General features: G+C 41.8%; 1 protein-coding gene across 3 annotated transcripts in view; it reads right to left on the bottom strand.

Moving 5' to 3' along the window:
• The window catches only part of GALNT14 (polypeptide N-acetylgalactosaminyltransferase 14), a 1,224,485-nt gene that overhangs the window by 133,091 nt on the left and 1,073,117 nt on the right, over positions 1 to 18,277 (bottom strand). For all 3 annotated transcript variants that reach the window (XM_086927980.1, XM_086927979.1, XM_086927981.1), the window contains exon 10: positions 11,337 to 11,463. In XM_086927980.1, coding sequence (XP_086784106.1) covers positions 11,337 to 11,463 — 127 coding nt within the window. The remainder of the gene's footprint in view (positions 1 to 11,336; positions 11,464 to 18,277) is intronic.

Raw genomic sequence — 18,277 nt, 5'->3', positions numbered from 1 at the left:
TGGTATAACTCTTAGGGCAAAATTCAACTGTCCCACCAACTGCTGTAATTGATGCAGCTTAACCTTAGCTTCGCTCATACACATTTGCAGGGATTCCCTGAATTTTAACACTTTATCACCTGGTAAACGGAAACACCCTTCTCCGGAGTCTAACTCGATCCCCAGAAACTCGAGGCAAGTCGAAGGACCCACAGTCTTACCTGGTGCCAGTGGCACGCCAAACTGATTCATTAAAACACAAAACGCGGCCAAAGCCTGTCCACATTCCGGATCCCCAGCTGCCCCCAGGAACAAAAAATCATCTAGATAATGCATAACATTTTGAAAACCCGTCTTCTTTGTGAAGACCCATTGTAGGAAACTACTGAATTTCTCTAAATAGGCACAAGATATGGAGCATCCCATCGGCATACACCTATCCATGTAATATTGACCCTGAAACATGAATCCCAGGAGACGCTGATCGTCTGGGTGTACCGGGAGCAACCGGAACGCTGACTCGATATCGGATTTTGCCATCAGCGCACCGGGCCCCAGGCGATTCAAAATGGCTACGGCCTCATCGAAGGATGCGTACCGCACCGAACACATTTCCGGGTCTATCGCTTCGTTTACGGAAAGACCACGTGGGGCTGATAAGTTATGTATCAGCCAAAACTCACCCGGGTCCTTCTTGGGGACCACCCCTAAAGGAGAACAAACAAAGTTAGCAACCGGGGGTACACTAAACGGACCGGCGACTCGACCTCGAGTAACCTCCTTCCGGATCTTTTCCTGTACCACGGTCGTATGCTGCAAGACCGACAGCTGATTTTTGCATTTTTCTACACCCTCAAAGTCCCCCACTGGGATGCGGAAACCATATGAAAACCCATCCCGCACCACCCCAGCGGAGGCACGATCCGGGTATTCGCTGAGCCATGGAATCATTGCCAAGGTATCAATCGGGGTAGGTAAAGGCGCCCCTCGGACTATGTTAGACCTGTTTGGCACCTCCTCTACCCCCGTTATCACCCGTTTTGGCTCTGCACGTGGACTCAGGATGGGATGATTGCCCACACCCACTACATTCGTGTCTAAATTTGCACGACCCCTGGGGCCTAGTACATTTGCCCCTGTTAAAGTTCCAACAAACCCCCTTTTTACCTGCATTGCCGGTAGGCCTCGAGTGGTTGTCGGTACTCGTACCTGATCGAAAAGGCGTCCCCGCATACTGACGGGAGGATTCGCCCACATTACTCCCCACCAATGGCAATTTCAACATACCGGTATCCTTCATTTTGGACCAGGACACAGAATCATAACAATCCCAAGTTAAGTTTTTATCATGTTCTTTTGCTTTTCTGAAAATATTATCATAGCAGAACCAATGATTACCCTCGTGTGATACAGAGTACCCCATAATTCGTGACTGATAAATCGGCAATTCGGGTAGCAATTCGGGCCTTCGTTCACCCAAGATCGATGTGAAAACCCCCCACGCCTTGCCCCAATTGCCAATGTTCTCATTTACCTTAAAGGCGGCCATCTTTGCGCGCCAAACACTCGGATGCATGAGGTCCTTCTGACCTTTCACATGTTCCATCTCATAATGATCAGTAAGCAACGAGAAGATGTTTACATACTCCCCTGCCCATATCTTTTCTTTAATTGCTAAAGGGACATGCTGGCCCAACTTCTCCCTTCAAGAGGGTGCCGATTCCTCCCTCGCAATCGGCAATGGCCGCTTACCTGCACCGGACGCTGTCTCTGCGACTAAAACCGTCCCCCGTGGCTTCTCTGCAGCTGCAGCCGGCGTGGATACCGTCGCTGCTTCTCGAGTTTCACGCAATTGCTTCATCAACACCTGCGCGTCGACAGCCGTGGCGCCCTCACTACTTTTACCCAACCACGCTGCTAATTGTGCCGCCAGCTCGGGCGGCATATCTTCCCCGGACACGGGGGTGACCACAACGGGAATCGGATTCCCCTCCTCCGGCACGGGACTGGGTGCTTCGAGCGGGACACTGGGACTCGGGATGTCTCCCCCAGCTGCCCCCCTCCTGGGCCTCTTGCCTTTCCCTTCCGGGGCTGCTCCCGCCAAAGGACGTTTCGGCCCCCCTTCCTCGTCTTTATCCATTCGCCTCTTTAGGTCGGTCACCTCTTTCATGAGAACACGCAGCATCTGGTCGGTAGTCAGTCGCTTTCCCGCCTTCCTCGGCATTCTCCAACAGAGTATCTGAAAAACAAACAAGAACGATTACAACGCTCAAAATTGGCTCTTCGTTCCGTCTCGAGCTCACGTGCAGCGAGGAGGTGCAGCTTCAGAGCACAGGAACAAGAGGATGCCTTCTGGTCTTGTTTCTCCTTTTATCCGTCTTCAGGGCGGGCGTAAACTCGCCCATGCCTGCCCCAAGGGCGTGGCCAGCCGCGTCAGTGTCTAGGCCAACCCACTCGAGGGCGGGAAAAGGCGCGCCCCGGCTACGCCGCTTCGGGCATACCAGCCGAGACTCGCCTCCCGCCCAAGATGGCTTCCCGGGGGGATCGTGGTACTCTGCCATACGTTCGGGGGGACCGATTGGTCGCCCCTTTCCAATAAACGTGCTAAATATTACGACAGAGAATCTTTATTTGCCAAAGAACAAAAACAAACAGATACTACAGACAACAGATTGATATTTGTTACAAACTTTAGTACAGTCAGTAACAAAGTGAAAAATATAATCAACAGAAATTGGTCACTTCTAAGGAATAAGAACGGAGAAAAACTCCCTAAACCATTGTACAGTTTCCGAAGAAATAGAACAGTCAGGAACTGCTTAGTTCACACCTTTAGGGAAGAAAAAACGAATAGCCAACAAACCATAGATAAAAGACCTCTACCTGTTGGGAATTTCTGTTGCAATATGTGTACCAATTGCACAACAATGATGAAAGTGGCCATGATTGAGCATAATGGCATTAGACACAAGATAAAAAGTTTCATCAATTGTAAGACCAAAAATCAAGTGTATATGATACTTTGTCCTTGCAATAAAGCCTACATTGGTGAAACCTCTAGAGAAATTAAGACTAGAGTTACAGAACATAAATCTGCCATCCGAACAAAAAAGAAAACAGCGCCCCTTGTAGAACATTGGTTGTCTCACAATCACCAAATTGAAGATCTGAAATGGTGTGGGATTGAGGTAGTGCATCAAATTATTTTAACCATTCTACGTTACCAACTAAGTAACATGGTAGAACATTGTTGAAACTGTATGTTATGTACTGTAAAAATGAAGTTCCGCGCAAAATGTTAGAATCATTGATTTTGGAAGGTTCCTCAATGCATCTCTGTTATTCATAACCGGTGTACAGAAATGAGTAAAAAAACTTAGATCCTGTCATTTAGACCAACTGTATAATTGTTGAGAACATGCTTATTGATAGACTATAAATACATTTATTACATGGATGTTGTATGCCCGTAATGCCAACCACACTAAATGTTTTCTACACCTTCTAAAAATAGCGCTCATTATATGAACTCTTCCCAATCCATGATGGCCGCCATGTAACATATGAGTCAAACAAAACTAAAAGTGAGGATCGAATGTGCGTTTAATGTAACAGCGCTCTTTGATATTATTAGACATAGACTATAGCTTTAGTTCATTGAGTGTACTCTACTTCTATGAGCATAACAGACGAAGTATGGTATACACTTCGAACCCCCCCAACCTAAGATGGCCGCCGTTTTTCTCGAACGAGCTAACAAAAACTTGAAAATGCGCCTTAAAGATAACGTATATGAAAATTCGTCACTATAATCAGACGCACGTTGTATCATTAAATATCATAGTCTGGTCCTTAAGTTTGTTAGGACTGTGCGCAACCTTTTCGTTTCGGCACAACCACTTCCGGTTTTTAGAAATTGCCGAGAAGAGTATAACTGCCCGTTTTTGGCTCGAATTCGGTTAAAACCACTCGTAATATCGGATTATTAATATATTACCTGCTAAGAACATATGACAATCTAGGAATATTTATTCTAAAACAAATACACACTGCTTTCTCCATTAACTTCCGGGTTATGGAAGGAAGAGGCAGTACTTAAAGAGCCCCCGTGTCTAGCTCTTCACTCACATGAATGACGCTGAACACGGAGGAGCAGGGAGGCCGACCAAGTTCTATCAGGTATGTGAATGGAAGGATTTTGGGTAGTTAAGGGTTGTGGTATTTAGACCACAACACCAGGCTCTTTAGCCAAGAAACTGTTACCAGATTATCCAGAATAACTAGATAGTAATAAGGCCAGTTAAAGTAGGCTCTTGTTACCAATACTAAAACATCTTGCCTTTTAGCCATGAGATGCCACTCATGTTACTTGACTTGAATAATAGGGCTTTTAGCATATTATACTTGCAAGAATAATCAGCATCAACATTCTAAAAATTCTCCATAGGTAAATACAACAAAGATGCTGCAAACATATACATGTTGCATATAACTTTAATACTTTAAACAAAACAACATGGCCTAAAGTATTAAATAACCTATTGGCGAATTAGCTTGAATGAGAGGAGAGAGGAATTATGATAAATTTTATCACTCTATCCGGTAAGATATTTAAATATGCCCACTTTATTCAAACAGATAATGAAGTACCATCTATCAAACCTATACAACGTTTGAAAGGATATATAGCTGTGGTAAGTGAGCAATATACTTATGCCCTCTGTATAGGAAGACCTATTATATTGTCCTTCTATACACATATATATATATATGTCTCAACCCGCAGGGATCTTAAACTCAAGAAAAAAGACCCAAGTCTGCATCAAATAGACTCATACTGAGAGAGAAGTCTGGTGGCCCCTCCGTTGTTCTCTTAATCTGTACCTTGAATTGAAAACAGGTAAATTTCGGAGTAAAATTACACAAAACTTCACTAAAATATAAACCAAACCACTCGGTTGTAAAAGTATTTTATTAACTTTCCTTGTTAAGGTCACAGTGCAATTTGAAAGCTATGAGGATTCACAGATATCTGGCTGTTTAGAAGTCTTCTGAATGGTCAAAACAGAAACTTCACAAATTTTCAGGTATTCCCTCTCTTTGTATTTTAGATATGTGTCCCTAGAATTTATAAAGGCTTTACACCTGACCAACATAATGGGTAAAGAATAGAGCCCGTTAATACTTACCAAGCTTGAAAGTCAAAGCAGGTCCTCATGTAAGCACGTTTTCTCTAGATAACAGGTTTTCCTATATCAAATGTTGCAATGTAGTTTGGGTGGGTTAATAAACACTGCACAGAGATAAATGATTTTATGTTGAAGGAATATATACTTAAAGATGTTTTTTTAATTTTTAGATTAATGTTGAAACTGTCAAAGTGTCCTGAAGAAGGGGTAAACCATAAAAAACGAACACCGAAACGCAGCGTCGACTTTTGTTCTTTGACTTTTTTTAGTCCTTTTCACTTCTGTGAATATTTTATCGGATTTTATTTAGATTGTAACCCTAACTGGGAGGTGATTTTAATAAATTGTGTTTATACCTTTCCAGTTCTATTGTTGTGTGCTTACCTGTTATACTTTGACTATGAATAACAATGTCGTGTAGAGACGTATAGTCAGACAGTGCTTGCCATTCACATATTATTTTATCTTATTGTGATCACTCGAGGACCTTTTTGGTAGTAGCTTTCCTGTAGTAAAATTCACTTCTTGTCAGTATAACTGACCATATTGAGTTCACTACAAATCACAGGTCTTTCCTTCTTCTCACAGTACTCTACCCCTACTTGTGTCTAATCACCAGGGGAACCTTCCAGATTTTTTGTTACTTATAAACTTTTACACAACCCATTCACTTCCTGAAATCAGTGTGAGATTTACTCCGGTCATGAGTGGTAGTAAAAGCCTTTCAAGGGTAGGAATGAGCAGGGAATACCACCAAAATGTATATGCAGTTATGGAAATGGGATTCTCCAAATGGTAAAATATATTCCCTACGGAGAAAAAAAATGTAACTGCAGAGAAAAATTTTCATCTTCCCCCTACTGTAAAACTAACTTATTTATCAAATATAGCAAAAACTAAAACGGTACCATTAAGAACAATAATAACTGAAAATATATTGTCACTTTGTGAGGTTCAATAGACCAGGACGGATACACCTTTTGTGGCAAGCTTACAAGTGACTGCAACTCGGAAAAATTAAATGGTTCACCCTGACAAAGGTAGTGTTTGGATTTTCTCAGCAGGGAAAGGCTGAAAGTCATAAGTGAGAAGACCTCATCAAGGTTAGAGTCTTCAGTTGTGCGGTTTTCTTCGGTTGAGTGGTTTCCACTGTAGCCTAGAAATCTGCACCACAAAGCTCAGGTATAATAAATTTTTATTAGCAATCCACAAAAGATTGTGTTTTTATCCAAATAGTATTGGCATATTTTCTGGGTCCACACGAGGTGTTTTTGCAAAATATTTTATTTAGCATTGTCAACCTTGAACAGCATTCAAATCTTCAAGACTGGACCTTGTTAAAAGGTTCCCATTTACTGGCAGTTTTCTATATCTTACTCTTCGGATGTAGGCGTTACAACGCATACATTTACATCGCAGTACATTACATCGCGGTTTTTACAACGCAAGTCATTACAACGACTTGCGTTGGAGGGCACTGGACTTAGGAGTAGTATAATTTCCTATTCCAACTCCAGTCTACATACAGTAGGGAAGGTGTTGGATAGCAAATTATACTATTCCTTGCCCTAGAGCACCATTCAGCGCAAGTCGTTGTAACGACTTGTGTTGTGAAAACTGCAATGTAATAGCATTGCGATGTAATGCCCGCGTTGTAAACCGTGTTTCCCTTACTTTTCATGTCCACTGCTAAATTTCCAGCATAAACTGGTTTTCTGGATTTGCCTGAAGCTGCAACAGCTTTAAATATCTTCTGAACTATCAAGACAAAGGAGGGACATTCCACAAGCAGAAGCACTTACATCCCTCGGGCTACGGATGTGCTTAGTGAGTAAATGGCAAGAAGAATTCAATGTCCTCATCTTCCCCAGCTTGTCCCCTTCCCCCACCCGCGTTTGCTGTTTATAAGCATTCTTGTTAGCATTAATGCTCCTAAGGATTAGGGAATAGAACAAAGATTTGTGGGAGGTACAGAATGCAGTGTTAGAAGCCAGTTTCTTTCAGAAAAGCATTTCTGATCGTTCAGAGGGAATTATGTGAAGAACTTTTAGACAGCAGGTGAATATTAGTTCCCAGAATTTCTCAGTAAGTACATTTGGGAAAAGGGACCAGTCCACTTCAAAGGTTTTGAGTTTATTGTCCTGTGAGTAAGTGTTTTTTTCCATAGCTAAAGCATCTCAGATGACCTTCAGTATCTCGCTATACTTTAGAATCAGTCGAAACACCACTACCAAGACCAGAGCCATTTGTTTCCCAATTTGTGTTTACTAAGAGAGTTCAGCAAAAGGAGGCCCAAAATGGTCACTATTGGGTCATGCGAGAGGTAGGTCCAAAATAATGATTTATGGCCTGCAAGATTTGGACAGTGTTTCCTGTAGAAGATTCAGTACCACTAGTCATTTTCCCAGATCATGAAGTACTTTTACATTAAGGCTTACAGTTTTCCGCAGGTGATCTGGCTCTGGTGTGCTAGATCACCTGATCTCTTTCATACATGACATGTGGTAGGTGGATGTTAATAAGTACTTGTGTGAAGTGGTAGAAAAAGGAATTGCTAACAATTGTACTATACTGTGACAATTGCCATGTAAGGATAGGCTGCCATTCCTTGGTCAGGTCCCACGGCAGAGGGATTGAAATACAGCCCATTGAATATCACCCTCTGTGCTGAAGGAATGCTCTCTAGATTCACAGTGGACTTTCTCTTCTGTTCAACTTGAGGTTCCATACTACTTCATGGTGGGCCCACTTCACTCAGCTCTCTTCAAATGGTAGTGTTGGTACTATGTTCAACCGGAGTCCACTTCTTTGCCTGGCCTCACGTACAGATGAGGAAATTCTGTATTGCAAAAGAACCACTGCCCTCTGGTGCTCCAAGGGTTTTTTCCTCTGAGAGATGTCGTAACCCACTCCATCTATCTCGGCATAACAGCCTCAGGGCTTGAGCCTTACTCCTCCAGCTGCAATTGTTCTCTATCAGTCTTCCGCCTAACCAGAACCCTAAATACTTCCCCGCACACGTATGGGTAAAATGTGCCAAACAGGTAGCCTAACTTTCTCAGACATGTGTGGGCTTCTGACCACCCAGGAGCATTGAAAGAGACAGCAGTTGTTTAGGTGACGTTCCCCTTTCTGACGTTTGCTGACTTGATGAGATGTTAAGTTTCTAATTTGCTGTGCAATTCTCCTTGAAAGGTCGGGGGCTACCTTGTGCCAGGGAAAGAAGGTCAGAGACAGATTAGAGGGCTAATGTTTGCTACTGAATGAGTTGGAAATGTAAAACTCAGCCACTTTACAGCTGCACCATTCTGCCATAGGTTGCTTTGGCACCAGATATTTAGCCGCCTAATTACTTTGTACTCAACAAAGGGTCAGCATGGCCTTATAAATTTACAGTTAGCCTCTGTTGTCTTTAATGAAATCAAGATTCTCTATGCATATAAATTGGAGAATCGGCATTCACCTTCACCCCCAAAGGGGTGCTCTAGCTTAAACCATAATCGTAGGGAGAATGCTACAGATTTTGATATTGAAGAGCGGCACCCCACTAACCTCATTGGTAACACTAGAGTAATCTTAGGGATTACAAAGTTAGACAAAAAGAACACATATTCAGCCTGAAACAACTAGAACAAAGGAATATTACCCAGTGTTGCATTTTAAACTGAGCCACAAGTCCTACGTTACGTTTATAATCCTTGAATGCTACGTCCATATACAGTGACTTCCTAAAGTTGCATTAAACTTAATGCTGGCCAAAGCATACTGAATCTGTGGGGACCAAATTTCATTCCAGAACTGTGCCTCCAAAGACAAGTGAAATAATGCCTACAGAGCAATACTCTTAAATATTTACACGTGTATTATGAGTGCAGTTTCATTCTTTTTTAATAATACAGCATGATCAGCAGGGGTTAAAACAGGGATGTATCTCTTGCACACTATAGAATATCACCTCAAAGTTCAAGTCATAAGACATATTAAATAAGGTAACAACCAGTTTGCAGTCCTGTGCAACTCCTTGGCCAATTCGCAAAACACATACCAAATACATCCTGAATAAGTGAAAAATAATAATTATGACTTCCTCCATGCCTAGGGCATCATTTGGACTTTAGTGGGGCTCCCATTCCGATAATCTTGAATGTCCCCAGCCCCATTTAGAGGTGGAGGAAGCATTAGGTTTACTCTGAACAGAATGTCAGCAGGGTCTATAAATAAGAACCTCTGACCTACCAGCTCATCCACTACTGAACATTCAGGTTATAATGACAACCAACGAGATCTTGAGGTTAGCCCCAGGCAGGGAAATCAAACAATTACCCTTAAATGAAGGATAAAACAAATTCAATGTATGAAGGCCATTTTCTATTTGTTTTCAAGATACAAGGTCTTGTTTTGAGAGTTAATCTCTTGAAAATTAAAGATGAACACATTGCTAAGCAGCCACAACTAACATGGCTCTTGGTTGGCCAACTTCAGTGGATCTGATGCAACAGTGGCACTACTGAAGGTACATAGTTCTTCACCAATTAGGCAGGGGTTTCTAAATTTGGTGGGTTGTTTTTGTGCATGGGGTTTGGTGCTCATGTGCTTGACCAAACTTGCAGGCTGTCTGCTATGATGGTCTAAATCACCCTGCTAATTTCTTAGGATATGCTATCAAATTTACCTTTGTCTTCAGAATTCCACTTTTGCAGCTTGTCTTTCAAAGCAAAAAATAACGCGGATTGGTAAAAACAAATATGGCCTCTTGGCAAATTTCAGTGCCTTTATTGGAACTGAGCACTGGTGGCTCCACAGAATGCAAAGACATCTCCACCAGGCAGGTGCAATCTCTAAATTTGATGGGCATTTCTCCATCAGAGCATCAGAGGGCATAGCCTCAGCTAAACATCTGAATGCCCATGCTAATTTCTTAGAGAAACAACAGAATTGCTCTGCCTAGTTCTTCATAGGTCTGGCGTCGGTCAACAAATATGGCATAATTAGGAGATTTCTTAAGGCCTAGATATTTACTACTAACCAGTGGCAATACACAGAATTGTTTCTCAGTAGTTACTACTCTAAAACCAGATTTAAAAGTTATGTTCATAAGCATTTTTCCAATGGATTTCACAGATTCATCAAGCAAGAAGATCAAGAGATAATTGGTAGATCAGCCATATCCTCATTTTTGTAAATTGGATGATCTCAGCCATTTGCCAAATAGACGGAACTACCTTGTTTGAAGTATTGAGTTTATTACTCAGTAAAGCAAAGGACCCCATAGAATCATAGCTGGCCCACATGCCCTGTTTGAGCTTGGTTCTTTTAATTGCTATAAAACATCATTCATTGAATTTGGTTTCGAAGGAAAGTAAGAACTGCAACTACTTCTCTGTCTTGGAGCGCAAGCCTCCAGATACATACTTTTGAAATGGGCTGCTCAAGCTTCCTCTGGAATGTTTAACAATACTGTGGAAGCAGTCATTTAAGTACCAATAGCTGATTGATTACCAAAGCTAGAAGAATCACTGGAGCCCACCTTGGTAAAAAAAACAAAAAACTCCAACTTGTATGTCATTTTTCAGTTTTCTTTCATTACATTAGCAGCATGTAGCCAACTATCAACAACATGCAGCAGAAGGTCAACTGAGAGAGCTACACTACATGGAGTTCATTCATAGGTTAAAATAAGCATGCATAGATATAGCCTAGAGGAGCAAGTGTTGACCAATACAAGTGCAATTCGATAGACCTCCATTTTTGAAAGAGCGTGAAATTATTGTTGCAGGAAAATTCAGCTTTGTGAGAACTTAATTTCTTTGTAAATACAAGTTTTCCTTTTCCAAATGAAAAAATTAAAAATACTGTATTCATGCCACATGGAAGAAATTAATATATATCATGCCCCATAAATTAGAAAGAGTTGAGTAAAATATCCAAAACTCAATGGAATCAAAAATATTTTAAATAAATTCTGAACAATAAAATCTGTAATTTGACCAAAAAGTCTAGATATGTGTTGCTTTATCTTGAGTAAGAAAAGCGTCTACATTTCTTGATCGTTAAATGTGCTTGTGTAGGATTATTCAAATCCAATTATTGAGGTACTTTTAAAGGATAGAGTGAATACGGTCCTAAAGCAAAACACTACTAATTTTTTAACACAAAGGAAAATCTTACTTGATGTACGTGTTGGCATTTCCCTCTGGGAAGACATAAGGATGCTTTTTTCGGAAGACATGTCCCACACGGCTGCACGGTATAATTTCTAAGCTCCCACCACACATCCAGACCCGGAATGAAATTTCTGCAAGAGATGATGTACATAAGCTTCCGAAAGATTTCAGGAAAATCTCATCTGCATTACTTCAATTTGCCCACAGTTAAAACACACCATTATACAGATGCTCCTTCTGATATCACATCTGGCAAACAGGGTTTAGTGTAATACTGATACACATACAAATGCTGAAGAACCCATATACTCTAAACTTAATGTCTCTGAAATACATGTAGTTTTTCCTTTACACAGATGTACACTTTTAGAATATATATCCACCTGTTGAGGTCCTCAGAATTCTTTATAATGGTTTAAAATCAAAAGACCATACACTGCTGAGCAAGCTAGGTGATGTTTAGAGCAAAACACCAAAATCAGCAAATAACACAAAATGTCACATCAAATGTAGATAACCTCCCAAATGGAATATATAACTGTGTCTTTATTTGTGCACCACGTTACATAGATGCCATGATATACTAACCTCCAGATTAACTACATTTAAATGACAGTCACTAAGATTTGTGGAGTTGACGATCAACACAGTCAGTATTATAAAATTGATATATAGCAAATTAGGATCATTGTATGAACCAATACTTTAGTCACTGATAATCAGTCAGGAACAAAAATATAGAGGCATATTACCAAGCAATAGCGATAATTATCGCTATTACTTGGTTAGAGACAAATATTTACCGCTGAGCTGCGGCGATTTTTACCGCAAATAAACCTTGGTATTACCAAGGTTTATCGCAAATGCGATAAAAATCGCGGCAATGCATGAATATCGCTGAAAAGTCAGTGATATTCATGCATTACCGAGCTAATGCTCTTAGCCATGTTATCCACCTCCCATTGGATAACATGGCTAAGAACTGCTCAGGGCAGGTGTTAGCTTTTGGAGATATTCGCGCTTAGCGCGAATATCTCCAAAAGTTGGTAATAGGAGATAGCGATGTTAGCGACTGTTTTCAGTCGCTAACATCTTGGCACGCCCACTTTGCATGTCGTTAGTGATAAACATCACTAACATGCAAAGCGGGGCCCAAGATGGTCGCTATCTCTTACTAGCTGTCTCTAACTGGTGTTATCGGAGATAAACCCCCTTGATAATATGCCCCATAATGTTTTATTGCTAAATGGTAATGGATAATTAATAATAGCGTCATTATTTAATGATCTTTTGATGACTGACTTTTATTTCAAGATATTTTTCTGTAAATAATACCACATTATGTAATGTGCACGGATAGTAATTATGGTATGTAATGTATTTTACACAGATAATAGGCCCGGTTCACCAAGACTGGTGTTACTCCTGAAACACTTCTGACTTATTCTAAAATTAAATGAGCAAGCGAAGGGTATCCCTGACTTACTTCTACAATTCAGGAGTACTACATGAGAAAGTGGCAGGAAAATCTTTGTAAATTGAGTCCATTGTGTATAACTGGCATTTCAATGTGCATCCTGTACATGAGTCTTTCGATTTTTCCTTCACATTAATGTTTCTAAGTTTTCATGGAGATGATAGTTGCAGAGTTGTTATTTAGGCTTCATACATTTTAACTGGTACTATGTTCATGTATTTTCAAGTTACTTTTTGGGTTCCTTTGGCCCTAATGCATTCTATTCTTGTAAATAGCTTTTTAATTTTCATTGTTTTTAGATGATGTGTTTTCTTTGAGAATTCTTGTGGATTGGTACAGGAAATTATGCTTGTCTTTGGAGTGTTATTTCTTTGAATTTTGCCCATACATATTTTTTCTTTGTTTTCCCATTTTCTTTTCTCTTTCCTTTTTTCAGTAGCCATTTTTCCTACTAGGTGTATCGATAAGCATTCGCCAAGTCACATGGTCAGGCTTGTTTAAATGTATGTGATCATTATTGTAATGACCATATGCTGTTTTGTATTACACTTGAATCTGCTAGCAGAACCTACACATACAGGCACACGCATGCTTTTAGACAACACACACAGTTGAGGCTGCGTGCCTTTTTGTATAATGTATCTACCCGTTTTAATTTGTATCCCACATGTAGCCGGGACTTTAGACTGCGTGCTTTTTTTGTATAATGTATCCCCTATTTTACCCAAGTGGTCCCTCCCTTCCTAACGCTTTGTATACCACCCTAAATCCTGTAAAGCGCTCTGATACCCTCACGGATCTGGTTCGCGCTCTATAAAACTATTAAATAAATAAATAAATAAACACAGAACCATACATGCGTATACACATGGAAATGTCCATGTCCACACTTAGACACACATTGGAGCCACATAAATAAACAGATACACACATTTTCCTACAATGAAAGCGCTGTCCTATTCAGATTGTTGCTTTAAGATTGCAGCTCACTATGCTCTTGAAAATATATGCTATTAATTGTAAGCAGGACATCTTATAAAGGGTTTCAAAAGTGCAATCATTTGAATAATGGACTTCAACTGAGTAATTGAGTGTCACAGATTGGTTACATTGCAGCATTGTTTCTTTGCTGCTTCATGCAGAGCCAATATTACTATGTAGCCCATGCATTTAATTGTATGTTTCTCATAAATAATGACACATTAGTTCAAATTCTGCTATGCAGGAGAAGGGATTGTTTTCTATAAAGCACTGCATTTTTTAATTTGCATAATGTTGTAAAAATTGAAGGAAAATGCTGTTGCATATATTATTGATGGTACTTTGTTTTTATAGCACTTGGATTCGTGTTTTAAGGTGAACGAGCCTACACATTGCTTCCAAAAGAGTGCTTGTCAAAAGAAAAGCAAACACACATATTAGTCTTCAAAGAAAATAAAACAGACAATACTTTAATTGGTATTGTGAAGAAAAAATAATTTACAGGTTCTTTATAAGCAACTGAGGAAGGAAGCATTTTGAAAAGATGCTCTTAAAATTAACTTAAGGGTACATCACCTTAAGAAAGCTAAGCGTAGTCACTATAGTCAATAGCATGTTTAATTTATTTGCAAATGTCTGGTAATGCAGCATCGTTAACTATTGGAAACTGAAAAATAGTTTTGAGAAAGCATTGTCTGTACATTTTTTAAAGATCATTCTATTGAAACCTCTGTGTATAAACATAGTATGTTTTAATCATCAAACACAATGTTACCAGATTTCTAAAATTTCGAAAAATACAGTTATTTACTCAAAACAGTTTAGGTTTCTTGCAGTATGAAAAGAAATGTTATATTAAGTTGTATTGTTTACAAACTTGCTTAAACTGTGTGTTATGTGTGCTATTGAATGTAGGTTCATTTTTAATTTGACTATATACAACGAACAGAACACTTTGTCTGATATGGCCTAATAAAACATATTCTAAAGTTCTTGGTTTCAAACATGGTATGATTTGCCTTATTATGGAATGTTCAATAGTTCTTTGTTTCAAACATGGTTTTGGTAATGATAAACACAAGCATACTCTGTTAATAATAAAGCACATATTATTGCTTCCAGGTGAGGGATTGTGTCATATTTGATCAGCGGCGTAGCAGGGGGTGGGGCGATGGGGGCGGTCCGCCCCAGGCGGCACTATTTTGAGGGCGGCGGCCGCGCTACACTGGCACATTGCGGCAGCTTTATAATTTATTTGTGTACACTGACACTACTGTCAGTCAGTGTACCCAAATAAATTATAAAGGCTGCCGCAACGGGCCAGTGTAGCGCGGCCGCCGTTTGAAGTGCAAGCATTGCGCAGCAGCACGACAAGTCACGTGACTTACTGCTGCTGCCGGATACGGCGTCAAAGGGTGCCTGCAGTCAGTGCTTACTGAGTGAGAAAGAAGCTGTTGAAGGCTCCAGGGGCAATGAACGTGCCTAAGTAACAGCGCAGGAATTATTTTCAAAAATGCAATTTTGACATGCAGCACCTGATCAATTCAGGATTCACTGCCCCCGAAGGCCGAAGCATACCACAGCAGACACTTCACCCATGCATAGACATAGGAACTGTGGGGGACGCAGAGATATATCCCCCCCCCCCATATTTTGGATGGGGGGACACAGGGGACAAGGTTGGGTGGATGAGGGGGGACGAGGGGACAAAAGAATGTCCCCTCTCCCTTCTGACACCTGTTGGCAGGCCATTAGCGCGCGAAACAAGCAAGAGCTGCGCAACCTAATGGCCCAGCACTTGACCTGGCTGTGACTTGCCTGAGGCCTCTCAAGTTACCTGTAGCCAATCCATAGTAACAGCATGAAGGGGACGTCACAGGCCCCACCCGCCCCCTGCCTCTGCCCTTTTGAACTCTAGTGTGGCGCAACACCCTTGAGGCTCCGGGAATTATTTCTCTCCTCAGCTGCCTGCACTGGCAGTGCACTGATTAATTTGCTGCTGACTGACCTCGACTTTGCCCCGTGCCTGCTGCCAACTTGAAGACGGAAGGGCTGGGCAGCAGCAGCATGCTCCCGCGATGTGTGAGCCGAGATCCCTCATGCACGATGAGTGCCCATAAAGTGAGGCGAGGTACAGTTAACTTACAAAGGAAAGGACCAATGACGGGAAGTGAGTGTCTGTGGCTGGGGCAACATTTCAAAACGAAAGTCCAATTGCAAAAGAAATGTGGAATATTTTAATTAAATTAATACATTGTTCAACAGAAGTTATTTGTAGTATGAACAGAACTGTTTAAAAATGGCTATAACAGTCATTATACTGACAAGAATTCTGGGTGCCAATTTGAGATTTGGAGGCATAAAACAATCACGCAATCGACTTTTTCACCCACAAGAAAATAGTCTTTTTGTATGCAAGGAATTCTGCGGCTTCAATGAATGTGTATTCGACCTTCCGGTTTCTGACTCTTGCATTCAGGCTATGTCACTTTCAAGTTTCCAATTCTGTTATATAGGAGCAAGTTTGGCATCAGTCATCACAATAGCAGCAGACCGCCCCCCCCCCCCCGCCCCCCCCCTTCCTGTATCACCGATCCATAGCCATGGAAGCGATCTTTCTGCCATGTCAAAATCATTTCCCTAAACTAAAGCACTGGCTACCGGCCTAGAATAATACAACTTCCTCTCACCCTATCCCCACCTATCTACTCCATCTGGCGCAGCTGCATCAAATGAGCTGTAAGTCGGTGTGGCCAAAGGAATGCTTCAGCAACCGTAGGTTTCAGGCTGTTGTTACCGGTTTATATTTTGTGATGCAGTTTTATAATTTCAGAATCCCACTTTAAAACACTTCAGCAACCACACTTTCTCTAACAAACGGTAACACCTTCCGAAGAATACAGACGAATCCCCTGGATGGCATCCTGAGCAGCTGCATCCCCTGAATCAAGAGTTCCATGTGCAACTTTAGATACAGGCATCTGCCCTCCTGAAACTTCACTTCCCAGATACAGAGGCATGGCACTGCGCCACCATATATCAACTTAAAGCAACAACCACGGACTGCGAAATTGAAATACATGTCCACCCACAATTGTGTCTACTGCCCCTCACCCCTTTCAAGGCGCAGCACAAGTCTCCTTAGATACATCGCCATTTCTGAGCGCAGTCCTTCCTGCAATGCAATCCCCAACACACTGACAAAGTTCAATCACTAATTTCACAGACACAGTGTTATCAGAAAGTAATTCCCTGATTCAAAAACACTGTTCCAATGGGCAACCTGGCAGAACAACGGATGCAGCCCGCAACACCGCAGCACCCCATGGTAATAACGCATTAGTTATATTATGTGATTTAGCAATGGGCCCTCCCAGTGCTAGTTTCGTCAGAAAGCCACAACTGAGAAAGAGGCACCCGGGAGGAAAAGATGCCCAGCAGGACATTTAGATGGTAAACAAACAGTTCTTCAGGCTCAGAAAGAATGCAGTGTAATTGTTAACGTGCAGCCAGGACAATCTGTTGGCATGAGATTACTCACATCAGGCGTGCAACGTTCATTGTGCTTAAAGGGATTCAGCACAGGGCATTACCCCCCTCCCCCGGCATCCCTCCTGTTGTGTGTGTCAGTTCTGGCTGTCTGAGACAGCTTTCCGCCTGTCCTCACCCAGCAGTGAAAGGCGGAGCCGTACTCATCAGTGTCCTCCATCAGGCAGGCAGTGCCTCTTCAGTGCAGTATCTGGAAAATCTATTAATCTGGTTCGGACACTTCTCCCCTAGGAGTGGGTCAAGTGACTTCAAGGTGGATCCTGGGCCCTGGCACTGACTGACCAGGGCACAGATTCAGAAGCCCCTCCTGCCTGTCTCTGATCCTGCATCCCCTCATCCGGCCTGGTACTGCCCCAACTGCAGAAATTAAGTTAGTCTAGTGAGCAGGTGCAAAGGACTCACCTGTAGTATCCTGAAGGTGCTGCCAGGGGAACCATGGTCAAACCCAGTGTGGTGGACCGGTCTGCAGACATTGCTGAAGTCATGGACGGGGGAGATAGGGGACACGGGACAAGGGTCCTGCACAAGCTGTGATGTTATGTGTGGGATGTCACAAACAGGGTAGAGATAACTGATGTAAGTTTTGGGTTTTCTTCTGCTTTTCCTTCAGCGACGTAGCTAGGTGGAGGTGGTCTGCCCCAGGCTGCACTATTTTGCGGATGGGGGCTGTCTAGCCCTAGACCGTGTCATGAATGATCGAGGTAACTATTAGCGGCGATACTACGTGTCTCTCGGACCTCTTTCAGGTACTCACCGTCCTTTTTCCCCAACACCCCCCCAGGGGGGCGGCAATCTGAAGGATAGCCACGGGCGCCACAAGCTCTAGCTACGCCTCTGTATTTGATGCAAACTGTTTACACTTGCCATTTACAACCAGAGCATAAAATATTTAAACAATCCAGGAGCAGAAAATGAATGATTTATCAATAAGAATTGCT

This window comes from Lissotriton vulgaris, chromosome 6 (assembly GCF_964263255.1).
Source record: "Lissotriton vulgaris chromosome 6, aLisVul1.2, whole genome shotgun sequence".
NCBI classification, from domain to species: domain Eukaryota; kingdom Metazoa; phylum Chordata; class Amphibia; order Caudata; family Salamandridae; genus Lissotriton; species Lissotriton vulgaris.
This window is presented reverse-complemented; position numbering and strand designations above follow the sequence as displayed.